General features: G+C 36.2%; 1 protein-coding gene across 1 annotated transcript in view; it reads right to left on the bottom strand.

Annotated features, from left to right (window-relative positions):
- Positions 1-6,255: 6,255 nt before the first annotated feature.
- NALF1 (NALCN channel auxiliary factor 1) overlaps positions 6,256-15,207 on the bottom strand; it is a 475,762-nt gene continuing 466,810 nt past the window's right edge. Inside the window, exon 3 of the mRNA XM_062575600.1 lies at positions 6,256-6,551. Coding sequence (XP_062431584.1) covers positions 6,256-6,551 — 296 coding nt within the window. The remainder of the gene's footprint in view (positions 6,552-15,207) is intronic.

The following is a 15,207-nucleotide window of genomic DNA, read 5'->3' as shown; positions in this document are numbered from 1 at the left end:
GTAGATTCCCTTCTTTATATGACTAACTCTTCATGTGCATTATGCTTCATCCACCATGCTTAATTCAGAGATGTATGTTCACCAGTTATAAGATACGTAAGAGTTCAGTGCCGCAATGCCTGGTGTTGTGCTGACTGAAGATACATTCAATTAAGCCTTGCAGCAATGCTTTAAGACGTTATTTCCCTCTTCTGCCTGCTTTACCCCTCTAACAGGAAGTACCCCTTTTCTTTCTTCAGTTTCTCCCACCGTTACAGGCTCAACAGAAAGGTACATGTGTCTATGTTATCACATCCCAGTTCGCAGTCTTGTCTTCACCCAGCTCCTCCTCATTTTGCCCTCAATGGGGACATCATATGTTCCCTTCTACTGATCTTACTTCAGGACAATAAATCCTGGCAAAATTGTGAGCGGACAGCTGGGAGTGGTGACATCCAGACCGCTACAGAGAGATTTAACAGTGCTTCATTGTCAAACCATTTGTCCGTCTGCTCCACTAGCCCTTCGTAAAGGAATATCAAAAGGATTTGTAGACATACACTGCTGGTACAATCTTCATCCTTACTCAGAGGAACGGTTACAAAGCTTGCATATTATTTTAATCTTATTTCATTTTTTTTTGCAGAGGTTGCTCAGCATGCATATTTATCTTAAAGCCTACTGCCATTTCCTCTGAACCTTATAATGGGGCTTTAGCTGAGACTTAAGATATGAGCAGGACAAGCACTGTCCCTCTGAAAGGGATGTTAATTCACTTTGTGTGTATCCAAGAGAGGAATTTAGTATTAGCAGAATGAGAGAGTCTAGAGATTCAGACTGAAGCAAAATCAGCACTTTGAACAGAGACTCCTCTCCCTTCTGATCTGTAACCGGTACCTTCCGTGCTACTGGCACCCCACTGAAATCAGTGGAATGTAGTCTGCACTGAGAATTCTCAGCAAAAGTCAAGGTTCTGAGTGGAAAATTCATAAAAATAATAAGTAGGGTAATAAGACAAGATCATGGACTGAATATCCAAATATGCTTTTTACCTAGCTCCCCCAAAAGTTTTAAATTTTCGCATTACAAAAAACATATTTATACTTCTGAAATTCTATTTGGAAATTCACACTCCATAGTATGAATATAAATACAATAATTTTGCCCTATGTATTTTACACGTTTTATCCTTTGGTGTTTTTATTCATACAATATGCTATATTCTTAATATTTGTGGTGAACGTATATTTGTGTCTATCTCTCTTAAAAGAGACAACTATCTACACATAGATCTATACCTACTAGCATCTTTTTTGCATTATTTTGTATATTTTTAAGATGTATAGCTTCTCAGATGGATTGTCTCAAGTTGGCTCTGTTAAAATTATTATTATTATCATTATTATTATCATTATTATTATTTCATCACTCGGAGTAGTTCTCTCTCCCCTTTTCCCTCCTGAAGGGAAAAATCAAGCTTGTTAGCGATCCAAAAAAAATGTTTGAAGACTTAGGGGTGTTCAGTAAAGCTGATTCCTCAGAGTTCTTGCAGAACATATTTGCAAATTAAATCTCTTAGCTGAGATGATATGTGCTCTAGTCCTACTTGTCATCCAAAAATCTAACACAAATGAAAACTATCATATTCAGAACTAAACGTATTGTTTTCCCAAGCTTTTCTAAAATACTACTGTTTCTTGACAGCTACTGGCAGATGATAAAACCTCTTTTAACCTCAGAAAAGCTATTTAATTTCCTTGCAGCAACGATTAAATTTCTGTTAATTCTTGCTCTGTGCTCTTAGCTCAGTTTTGAAACCATTCTTTTACCAAAATAACAAAATAATAGATAACAATAACAAAATGGAACCACTCACAACGTACCATTGGCAATGTATTGTTAAGACTCAGCTTGCTAGAGCTGAATCCAAAGATCCTTTGTTGGCTCACTCCACCCATGAGCAATTCCTGAGTAAAGACTATGAGATGACAAATTTGGATGTAGATGCTACAATGAATTTTTTGTGGGTGCATGTGTCGAGGCCCACTGAAGTCAGCCTGACTCTGAGCACAGCTAGAAGTCTGCCCAAACAGAGCTCATTGCAGGGCTATGGCACTGACGAGATACACAGTGAAAGCTGCAGTAAGGACCAGGTCCGTTCAGAGATCCCTTGCTTAAGTGAGTATCTTTGCGTGTATCTTTAAGGTTCCTAGGACAAATTAATTTCACTATAGTTAAAGCTACCACTGCTAGGCAAACAAGTTTTGTTTGTGCTTTGAATAGTCACTTAAGACAAGTTTCACCGTGTAAATTTTTCTGTGCATGTGTACAAGCTGGCTTCACTGCTCGTGATAAGAAGGTATCTTCCGTGTAGGGATGCAACATTTGAAAAAAGGACACTGAATACCATAAATACAGAGAAAGCAGAAGACAATGCCCTTGCCCCTCACTTTTTAATAAAAGAATATAACTATATTAGCTTAGAGCCACATCACATACCAAATGAAACCTACCAACTCTGCTCTTTGATATACAGCTCTCATTCTTCCTTTTTTAATCAGTTAGAATAACATTATTTATAACTCTCAGGAAGGAATTTCTTGAAAGCCTAAGTTTGGTTTGTTTCTATTGTTCCACAGATTCTTTGGCAGCTAATGGCTTGGTTTCATTTATAGAGCTAAAACTTTGTTCTAACTTTTTGTTTGTTTTTGTCTTTAAATTATGGTGTGCAGAAGGACAGCCTTCACCTGTTATATTAAAAAAAAAAAAAAGATATTGTCTCCTTAATGAAAGAAAAACATCAATATAATGTATTACCAAATGTAAATGTAATAAGAAATAACATATAGCTCTGGTTATGTTATATGACATTTGGCTTAGCAGTATTAACATATTGCACAAAATCTGCATTTTCTCTATTGCAGAATATAAGATAATAAAAGACATGGGAAATATCTCTGTTTCATATGATTATAAAATAAATATTATTCTTTTTTTTTCTCTTTTTCTTTTCATCATTCATTTTAAGAAATATTTTAGTATTATTTGTTTGTTAAGCCAGTTCTTTATCATGTATGTGTTAGGCATACAGTACAAGGAGAAATGGAACAAGATGGCAGTTATAGCAGTGGCAAGATGCAAATTTATTCTAGCAAAAAAGTAATATGTGCACAATATCAAGCATGCTTAAGTTTGTGTCGGGAAAACTGTTACGAATGAGAAATGGATGAAATGAAATTTTGCATCATACATGATTGCGTGTTGCTTAACTTCACAGAAGAGTCTTTGTCTACTCCTGATGTCCCAGGTGCCACCAAGAGAAGCTGCATACCACTCTGCTGGAGTCAAAATGGCAACAGACACCCCAGCAGTAGTCACCTCTGGAGCATGACTCTTTGTTTTAGAAATGAAAGAAATAGATCTCAAAAAGATGACAGAGAAAATTCACAGACCATTGAACTGCAGGCACTGACTCCGGGTGGGGAGGGTAAGGGGAAGAATTTATTACATATTGTACTTAATAATTAGAAGTCTGTTAATGCTTCCTGCTTCATTTTGCCCACCTTTAATTTGGCTACTTCATGCATACGATGACGTTGTCACTGTTTTTCATCATGTTTCTTTCTCATATATTTCTCATATTGTATGATATGTGACTGAGCGTAGCCAAGCAGTGGAGGAGTCATATTTTTCACTGACATCATTTGAAAACATTTGATAGAAAAAAAAATGACGAAGGATGAGGAAGAGCAAAATGTCTTAACGATAGCTCTCTACATTAATTCACCATGAGGCAAAACAGAAATGATAACTCTTCTTCATGTGCCAATTCGATTGAGATGAACTGGACTTGCTACTGTATTGGTACAGTGTAAAAATAGATGACAGTGTGTAATGACATGGACAAAAGAATGTGAGGAACATCACAGAAATGGATGTTGGATGGCCTTTGCACAGCAGAGGTAGATAAAGGTTATAACAAACTGTTTACTGACCATACACACTTACTAGAATTAAGAGGTCAGTTGAACAAGAGCTCACCTAGTAAGAGCTTTCTCAGTAGTGTGACTCATCAGCTGTTGTGCAGTACCAGAGCACTGCCCAGTTATTGCTCCATCACTTTTCAATAACATCTCTATCCTTTCAAAAGTCTACATTCTACCATTTGTTAAGGCTTTTTCATTTACAATTCTACATTTTTCCCGCTTTTTGCATCAATTCAATATAATGAATACATGTGCCTTTAACAGAAAATAAAATAACTAAAAAGCACCATATTTTATTGAACAAAATATAGCATGTGCAAGGAAGGGAAGGGAAAAAATATAGAAACAAACCAGTGCTGAAGAATTTTGCATTAGTTGGTGCTTTTTTTTTTTTGTTGTCATATTTGCACAGATCATTTTAAACTCCTCAGTCTGGATTGCAGTAAAACACTATCAAAACAAATACTCTTGCAAAATATTTGAGCTTTCACAGGTTAACATGTGCATCTTGAACCGCTTAAGCAGTATGATTATCTTCTCTCTTTTTTTTTTATCTCCAGAATTGAACAGACCATAAAGTGTATACAAAAACGCATATTATGCACCAGTGATTAAATGTTCTTACAACATTAATATTCATCAAGGGGTATTTCATAGCTAGAAAGTAGGTAACTATTTTATTTCCTAAGAGAACATTTCCTATAGATTTCCTTCATCTCCCAGCTACACAGCAAACATCTCTAAAGTGCACTTCCCAAGTGTAGTTAGAGAATAGGAAGGAATGTAAAGTTTTTAAAAACAGCCCTTATTAACTTTTCCTTCCATTGATTCTACTGTAAACTCTAAAAAGCCTTTTTAAAAAGCAAATTCTCATACACTCAGCAGGTGAAATGTTCCCACAAAAATAAAAATAAACAAAATAAAAATCACCCCAAACAATGAAAAAACAGCAATCAGATTACAATCTTTTCTCTTGACTACTCATATCCTAGTATATTCTTTACTGTTTTATTGCACATTTATTAAAACGGTTGTCCTAAATATTTTAAACAAAATAGTTTCTTTATCTGTGCTAACACATTCTTGTGCGCCCTTAATAACTAAAGTAGCTTTCAACAACACATATATATTAGAAAAAAAAACAATTTAATCAAAACCGAATAGATACTTTGTGTTGTAGATGCTCGAAGGCTTCTAGTGTAATTTTGCTGAGACAAAAAGCCTTGAATTTTGGAAGCTCTTTGCTCCCATTCCATATGTAAAGCTGCTGGTTATGTGACAGCAGGAGAAACTCAAAACGTAATTCACAATGAATGCCAATCCTTTACCTCCAATATGAAGGCTTCCCAACTATTCAACTTGCTGAGCATAACTGGTTTTACACATCATATCTAGAAAAGGCTGCTCCTGTTCAACTGACCAGTGAGAAAGGACTGGACTTCTTCAAAACGGGTATTGGAGCAACAGTTTGTTATATACTTCTTTACATAAACAATTTTTAACTGTCCGATCCCACCTTATAAGGAGAGCACTTATTTGTTCAACTAAAAGGAACCCCCTTCATGCTCCTTTTGGGTTTGCTCAGTCAACAGTGGCAACAGTGGCAGAGGCACACTGGAATAGTGTGCCCATTCATTGTGATTACACAGACAGAAGCAAATGTATGTTGTCTGCCGAGGGAGATGGGGAGGGGAAAGGAGATGAATGGTTCCCATGGGTAAGAGGACAGTCAGGTTTGTTTGATTTTTTTTTTTTTTTTTTTTTGTTTTTTTTTCATTTTTCTTTTTTTGTTTTTTTTTATATTTTGTTTTGTTGTTCTTTTTTTGTTGGTGTTTTTTTATTATTTTTTATTTTTTTTGCTATGTCATGGAATCATAGCAGTCATTCCTCTAATAGAAACTGACAGGACATAAAAGACAGAACTATCAGATGAACACACACAATGACTAGAAATATATCGACAGAGAAAAGACTTAATTTAGCTTTGAGAAACTGTCCCAAAAATAAAATCCTGTATTAACAAGTGCAAAAAACAAACAAAAAAGAAACTCCAAACATTAAAACACAGTGTATAAAATGGTGTGAGAAATTTAAGTCACCGTACAGCCTTTTAGTCAATAAAAAGCTGTGTTCATGTGTCCTTGTTGTTTGGGTGGTGGCCCAATTTTTTCATTTTACCCAAAAGGTCATTCAAGAAGAGATCTGAGGGCAAAGCACTCAGTATTTGTTATATTAGACCGTAGTCCTTTGGGCCTGATGTGTTTCTATCACATAAGGTGAATCCTTTCTTTTATTCTTCATTGGTTGAATTATCTTCCAAAGTTGTTATGCCTCCAAAGCCCAGTCCTGTTGAGTTCTGTGCTGCTGAGACTGTAAGTACTGTATGTAAGAGAATTAATACAAGAACACACAGTTTAAGTCTGCTGTTACACAGTCTTGATGCTGATGAAACTGTGAGTGATGTCCTGTGACACATTGTTGAGCCACTTGTTTTTATAGTCCCTTTGGATTGGCGATCTGGTAATAGTCCCCATCTGACATCACAGCATTCTGGTTCTGCATTGGTTGGATAGTTTTCGTAGAGCCCTGTAGGGTGCACACAAGCAAAAATTAACATCCTGCAGAATAAGTTTTGGAGATGTCAGCAGTTCAAAGGAAATGAATGTTTTTCACAGAATCACAGTATCAATAAGGTTGGAAGGGACCTCTGGCGATCATCTAGTCCAACCTCCCTGCTCAGCAGGGTCACCTAGAGCATGTTAGACAGGGTTGCATCCAGGCGGGCCTTGAAGATCTCCAGAGAAGGAGACTCCACAACCTCTCTGGGCAACCTGTGCCAGTGCTCCATCACTCCACAGTGAAGAAATTCCCCCTCACGTTCACATTTTAGGCTAAGCTATTCAATCCAGACCCCTGGGTTAGCTTGAGGCTCTTAAGGTACTTGTCATTTTTGTATAATAAGAATTGTTGAATTCAGTCCATTTTGCATAAAAAGAATTACTGAATCCAGTTAAACATTCAGTCTAATAGGAAGCAAAACATGAAGTAGCATCAAAAGATCATTCAATAGAAGTACAAATCTGAGTGTGATTGTGGAAAGATATGACGTTAGAAAACAGTTATTGGGTTCCTCCATCAGAAAAAAATGATATTTAAACTTTTTCCTTATTTTAGATGAACCAAATAACAAGTAACCACAATGGACATTTTTGCAAAATTTGCAAAGATCTTCTTGAAATTCTTTCTCAGCCTGTGAGCACATACTCCTAATATCACTGTCCATGAGAAGTCTGACACTAAAGACCAAACCAATTGTTGTTAGGCAAATACAGATTCAACAATTTCATAGGAAAACTTTTCAAACATAGCTGTTCACAGCTCACTTATTTACCCTATTTTAACTAAGTTTCTCTGGCTGAGATGTTCTCCTCTGTCTATCCCAGAGGTGAGAAAAATCTTTCCTTCCCTTATAATAATTAGGTCTCCTGATATTTCTTACTGTACAGCTAGGTCATTTCTGCCCTTGGAACTTTATTAAATTACTCAATCTGATCCAATTTTGTATTTTAGAATAGTTAAAGGAATTCCATCTTTTCCAAAGACACAATCATTATTTTGGAAATTATCAATGCTGTCTGCATTAAGATATGTGACAGTAATATAACCAGTGCTCTGTTTGCTTCTTACATATCTTCTTTAAACTTAAACTAAAAAAAAATAATTTAGTATGCTTAATTAAAGGTCAAATGTAAGAACGCCCAAATTAATGGACAAATATCCTTCCCAAACTGATAACGGAATAAATTTTGTAGTAGATATTTGCTCTATGATTGTTCTAGGTTTTACTAGACAATTACCTGTCTGTGTTGAAATATTAGGATCAGGATTTTGAGAGAAAATGCATGATGAATATAATTTTTGAATTGACTTTGCTTCTAGGAAGAAGAATTAGATCTTTTTCTAAAGTGTCTTGGCAATCATGCTAATTTCAAAAAGCAATGCTACCATTTCAGGCATAACATTCTTAGGTCCTGGAATCACACCGCTTGCACTTTGTGAATACCTTGTAAAGGAAACTCTCAAACCTTAAAATAAGGTAAAAGTGAACTCGTTCATTCATATTTCCATAATACGGATCTGAAATTAAAATAAAAGTATACTGAGTATATTAAAATACAGATCAAATGTAGACAAGTCTATTATTTTATACATAAGTCCAAAAAAAGTTTCAATTCTTTCTGAATTCAACCAAGTTCAGATATTGAGAACAGCTTATTTGATTTCCTTTAAAGCCAGAGTTTTACTCTATAGGAAATCATGCCATTTTTATAGTTTTTCAACTAGACACTTAATGCTAGGTACCAATATTTTCAAATGATTTATTCTCTTTCACATCATTGCTAAATATTTTTTTTAAAAGAAATTCTGTTACGTTTTGGGACTTGTCAATACTTGTTTATTGCAAGCACCATGAAGTAGTATCGTTGCAAACTTCTTATTTTCTGAGACCCATCTCTTGGTGTTTGTTTGTGAGTATGAGTGCATTTTTCTGCTTCACAACATGCAGGAAATACCACCCAAAGCAGGTAATTATGCAATCTGTTCTGTGACTGCAGTAGCTCAGACTGTTAGTGATAATTGAAGAGACACAGAAAATGGTTAATGCTTTGATCCTATTGAGGCTTGTTTATTGTTACAACTATATTTCTGGCCTTTCTGGGTTATAGGATAACCCAGATTTCCTTTGAAATCAAAGTCTATATATAAAAGTTAGCAATCAAAAGGTATTTAAATTGTTCATATGCACTTAGTGAATTATGAATAAATTCAGTGCAACTCCATACTCAAAGCTGCATTGAGCTTTCTCCTTTCTGTAAAATTAAATTTCCTCAGTACTTCAATTCAGCAATTGAAGTTAGTCTCTGAATTTTCGGTTACATATTTAATAATTAATTAACTACAGAAGCTCTCTTTATATGACACTTGCACAATATTTAGTAATTCAGTGATAACTTTTGCATTGAAATAATAAAATTTCATTATTGTATTTCACCGCCATACTTTTTTTGTAGCCTTAACTGTCATTTTGGCCTCCTTGAGCTAATCAGTTAGCCTATTATGTCGAAGGTTTACAAATGTATGACTTTATCAGAGGCCCTGGAAAGCTGGATACATTAGTCTTGGAATATGGAGGTGAAAAAAAAAATTCTTCTATTCAAACTTTTTATACTTGCACAGAGTTGGGGGCAAGGAATAGAAAGGACACCTTTATTCAGCCAACCACCAATACTCACCATTTCTCCTTTTGTCCTTACAGTTCAGCTTGCAAACATAATTTCTCCGTACTGTTTGGATGTTTGATAATTATATTTCTGAGACTGACTACCGTTCCTGACTGAAATTCTACTTTGCTTTTCACATATTTTACCTAAAATTCTCACTGCATCAGCTCTGGATACCCATTCTCCAATTTTTCCTAACCCTCTCTTGTATTTTACCAGACAGGATTTTAATCTGTATCAATAATCTTGGATCTTGAGCTTAATCAAGGATCTAGAATTTGCAAAGATTAATTGCAATATGAAACCGCTCAGCAGGCAAATATGCCCTGACTTGTGAAGGTCACGTAAAAGTAATCTCTTTACTGTAACCAGATACCTTTTCCACATGCATATGGTATTTTGATCAGCAGCGCAGCAGCCGTATCTATAGGGAGTGTGTGTTGCTACTGCTGATAAAAGAATTAAGACTACTCATTTGACAGAGATTATGTTAATGGAGACATGACTGCAGATAAATTCCATGTATCTTATTAGCTGAATCATACTGAAAGGAAAAAGTATGACAGCATGAGCATCAGGTTTGGGGGAAAAGCAACAAACCACAAATTTATTCTTATAAAGGAAAAAAAATTGTAAAAGGTGCCATGCAGGGTCTGCTGACCAGCTAGATCACTAGCTAACTCAGACAGTGCTGTGGTTTATGTCTGCATTTCTTTTGCATAGACATTAGCATGCAAAAGATGTTGCATTTGTAGGTCTCACCCCAGTGCAGTCAGGATGTTAACCATGCATATAGCTGGATCTGTCAGTTAATCTGGGTTTGACCACTTGGCTTCTTTGGTACAGAAGGAACTATACCATGGAGTCATAGTAATCTGCATCTTCCTTTCACCATCAAAGGAAACTGGTCTGTTTGATATACTGGTGCAATTTAAGTGATAAATATTTTGGAAAGCCAAAACAATAAAAAGAATTTCTGTTCTGGGATTTTTTCCCCCTCCTTTTCTTTCTGTCTAACTCTAAAGTCCTTTTTACATAGTTTTCTGATTTATTTTGAGACATATACCAAACTTCTTGCTTGATGAAAAAGACATGAAGAGGAAGAAGAATCCAGGTAAGTGGATTCTTCTTTTAGCGCACTAGAAGTTTGGGGTGCTCCATTTTGTTATGAAGCATAAAGTAAATTATGCCTGCCAGGAATGATCCATCCAGAAGTGACATCATTGTATCACAGAATGCCAACATACTATATGACATTTCTCTTTCTGAGGAATTATTTCTGAGAGTTCAATATTAGCATTTTCTAACCACAGAAGGCAAAGAAACACATCATATGTTACATGACTAGATTTCATTGCTTGCTTAAATCTGATGATTTGGAAGCCAGCTCTCTTTGATCTTATCCAGATGGTCCTCTCAATTTCTAAACTGCTGTTTCTGTGACACATTATGATGCTTCAGGTTAGACAATTATTTTATATTCTTCATATTATAAAAAAGTAATGAAATGAAACATAGAGGAAGGCTTAAAGATAAACAAGTTATCCTTTAGTCAAACAGATTATTCTTAAACTCGTGAAGAATACTGTTTAGCTTTTTTAAAAAGTTGATTTGAATTTCAGACTCTATTCTTATAATAAGCTTGTTGAAGGAGATTTGGGCAGTTGTGTTTTAATTTTGTTTTATCACTGTATGTTGGAGACTATTTCAGGCAGCTGCCTCTGGAGTATTTTCTTGTGTGTATATGTAAACATTTAAGAAAAAAATTACTGTGTTTCTTCATCATATCTACACTGTTTTTCTAAAATATGTATAGGATTAATGTCTCTCTGCTTGTGTAAATCAGTGTTCTCCCTGTAAAACCAGCTAAGCTGCTGCAAGACAGAAAAATAAGTAGTTGAAGAGGAATGTCCTCTCACAGTTAAACAACGGGTTTTTTTTTAGCTCAGTGTTATGTTGAGATACAGGAGAAGGGTCAGGCAGTTTGCTTCTAGCAGGCATTTGGCTTTTTGCACCTCTGGCTTTTGATTCTCTGGCTGTTGATGAAAGCACATGATAGGAAAAGAAAAGGTCATAGGCACTGGGTTGCCTTAGAAAGTTCAGGGACATCAATAGGTTAATTACCTCAGTTATTTTTAATGAAGAATAATGGGTTTGCAGCTAATAGAGCAATTATGCCATGGGGCTTCCTTAAGGGAAAGCCCCAATATTCACGTTTCTAGATGAAGGCTGGATTAAAAAAAATGAGTTATTTAGTTGCCAGATTCTACTATAAAGCCATGTCAAATTTTCCTTGTAAGCAGATCCATCGCTAGTAACGATTTAAATTATGCTTGTCAAACATAAATGGGATTTGTCCTGCTGTCTGTGTTAGCTTAATGCTCTGATATTTTAGGACCTACTAAGAGGTGTAGGCAGGAGGCAAATGACACATCATTATGAGTTATTTTTAGAGTAAGAATTTGTATCAGGCATATATATTTTTTGGAGTGTGAAAAGAACAATAGAAAGCAGATTGAATTCAGAAATTATCTCTTCTTGAACTGTACTGCAAAGAAAGGATAGGTGGTGAGGTAAGCCATATATCACAATTTCTTAAAGAAATTGTTTTTCAGATTTTGTTGAAATTAGGAAGGCTCTTTTGGAGCAAACATTTCATAGCTAAACACAGCTCTGGTAAACATAGCTCTGGTAAAACACAGATACATATCCTCCCCTTGAGATGTAGCTGCAATTTAAAGAATTCTTCACAACATCTTTGCTGAACTTTGTTAGTCAGCTAACCCCTTCTACAGATTGGTGAGAATTAGATCTGTGTAATAATTCTCACTACATTCATAGAAATATCACTGTATCGTATCAAACAGCACTGTCAGTTTTATCTGTGATGAATACTATTCGTCACAGTGAAAGGGGAGGAGTTTCTGAAGAACTGCTACTTTGCACAGATCGATTAAACTTATGTTATTTATATTTGAAAAAAAAAGATATATGGGAGAGTATTCACACTATGCCTTCCAAGCAATTGAGAACATATGAAGTTAAGAGCCTAAATTAGTATGTAGCCAATGGAAAGATCTGAGAGATTCAAAGCACCTGAATTATCTGTTTTCCCATCCTCTCTCTTCCCTTATTTTCCTCTTCCAATTTAAACATTACTCTCAGCACAGGAAAGAAGACAGAGAAATATGATTCTCCTCTTGGTGGCAGCAGTCCTATTCTGATGATATTGGTCCAAGGAAATTCCTGAGGGTACCATGCTAGTGTTAGACAACACTAACGTAACACATCACTTCTGTACTGCTATTCACCATATTCCCCTCTTGTCCTTGACAAATGAACTCAAATGCTCAATTAAATTCCCTAAAATCTATTCTAGGGGTAGAGAGTGCGAGGACATGGTTGGGATTTGCTGCCTGATATTTGCTTCTGGCTGATGGCCCCTGTATACCACAAAGCATAAAGAGGCCAAAAATCTTGTTCAAGGCAAACAAAGCCTTTAGCAATACAGATAGCTCTAATTTTGAACTCTAATATGGTCCAGACTTGGCATGTGGATAGCAATTTTGAGACTGTTCTCCAGCAATCGGGATTGACTGTGTCTTTGTTAACAAGTTGTTTTGTGTAAGTGCAGAAAAAATATGTAGAACAAAGCCGTTGGAACTAATGCATTTTTAGAGGCTTTACTTCGGTCTCTCTGATCTGATCCTATGGACCAAATGTTCATTAGTGGTTGGAGTGTGCTAGATGTAGACTTGCAGCACATCTTCCAGTTTATTTTTATCCAGAGGGTTGGTTTAGTTTCATCCAGAAGTCTTACACCCCCCGAGACCACTCCTGAGTGCAAACCAAACAGCAGGGAGTATGAACAGGAGATTTACTTCAAAAGTGCATTTGTGACCTGAGCTAGAATGCTAATGTAGACACAGCTGTTGTGTCGGTGGCCATGGCATATCCCAGCTACTCAAGGAAGAGCCAAGTACATGGGGGAGAAGTGATCGCTTCTCCTCTCTCACTGGTCTTCTCTGTTGCTCATGGGACGGGGACTGAGCCTTCATGTTTTCTGAGCTGAGCAAACTGCAGGCCTGGGAGGATGATTTTGGCTGTGATGGAAGCATTTGCGGTCTCTGCATTCTCTCTCTGTCTCTGTTGGGAGATAGCAGCAAGCCAGACAGAAGCAGATCATGGGCTGGACCAGTTTACAGACGAGCTGCTGGACCACATTTCAGTGAAAGACATGGGAAAAGCAAGAATTGTGAGGTATTAGTAGTCTCAGAACTCTGTGCATAGGCAGCCATCCATTTTTCATTTTTCTTTTCACACTCCAGGAGCATGTGTGAAAGAAATCTTTCACATATACCATTCACATTGGGGGGGGGGGGGGGGGGAGGGGAGGGAATAAGAAGATGACTAATCTATGAAAGAAGACAGCCCCACTGGTATTCATGCTGTTTTCACAGAAGTCAAATACTTTTCCTGGAACTTTGCATGGGACACACTTGTTGCAATCTGGTATGTGTGCATGTATACCTAAATAGTATTATTATCCCTAAATAAAGCTTTGTATTTTGAACAGGCAATTCTAGATATACAAGCTGCATAAAGAAATGTTAGCTAGAACTACTATAATTTTTTATCAAATGGGTATAAACTCCGAAGGTCTAAACTGATAGCAAACATTCAATTTTAATGAACATGAAAAACAGAGTGTTCCAGAACAGTGCCTGATGGAAAAACCCAGACACTTCTTTCTTTCTATTTCCTAGAAGGGGAAAAAAAAAAACAAACAAAAAAAAAAAAAAAAAAAAACTTTTCTTTCTAGCTAACTGCAAGTTCTCCATAAGCAGAACCATGCTGTGATTCTGATTGTTTTGATTAATGACCCAGGTGCTTTCTTTTGCACCACAATTTTCCCAATTCTCACATGCATTTCTTTGAAAGCTAAGTTCCAGTGATACAGAACTAGCATCCATTCCCACTGTTCCCACTATGTGCTTTCACTGGAGCTATGCAAGTAAGATTTTCTCAGACTGGAGTACTTCTTATCCATTATACCAATCCTATGGGAGTTCAAAAGTCATTATTAATTCATATTATAAACTACAACCTTCATGTTTCTTAAAATCCTGCTGGATTTGATTTAATGATGCCAAAGGACCAGAAAAGAACAAGTATACCCCTGCCACATGCGTTTCTTAGCAGCAATTGTGTCTGCAACCTGTCACCTGTAGTAAGTCTCCATATAACTATATTTCCTTTTCTGAAGCATTTTAAAATACATCCAATTAGGATTTCTAAGATCACAATGATTTTAAAGTTACTTGTGGAGGAAAAATGGGCAGTTTTATACTCTTTTCTTATTTCATGGACTCTCCAAGGAGGGATAAAACTGCTGTTATTATTCCTTTTAAAAAGTCTCCAGTACTTTTTTTACTGCCTCCATCCTCCAGAAAATCCTGCCCTAAAGGAAAAAAAAAGTGGATTTTCTGTCATAGTTTCCTACTGTTTTTAAGCTGGTTTGATATTTATTCATTTCACAGTGAGATAAATAATATTTTCAAAGGAAAGTGACCCAGCTTATTATCATCAATGCTGATTCGTCCCTATGTTTCCACTAGGTGTCTCTGCCCTGCTACTACAAATCAGTCTGCGGCTATAAAGGGAAGGTAAAAATTTGATATCACAACAGCAACCTAACCTCTTATCTAGCTGCAATTGGAAAACAGCGTGTAACGTTTATATTTACATCCTGTGCTCTGTGCTGTATTCAACATCAAATAAAAACAGCTATAACCAGTGCACCTTTTTATCTTACTTGCTTTCCACAATGCATTAAAACATTTTATAGGAATCAATCCTCTGTCTTTCCATTAACCTAAATCTCTACTGGACCTTAGAGGAAATAGTCTGTTACCATGGAGAGGAGGAAGAGAAGTCCTCAGTATAAAACTGTTGCTTCT

The sequence above is a fragment of the Rhea pennata genome, chromosome 1 (genome assembly GCF_028389875.1).
Source record: "Rhea pennata isolate bPtePen1 chromosome 1, bPtePen1.pri, whole genome shotgun sequence".
Classification (NCBI taxonomy): Eukaryota; Metazoa; Chordata; class Aves; order Rheiformes; family Rheidae; genus Rhea; species Rhea pennata.
Note: the sequence above shows the minus strand (reverse complement) of the source record. Positions and strands in the feature narration are given on the sequence as shown.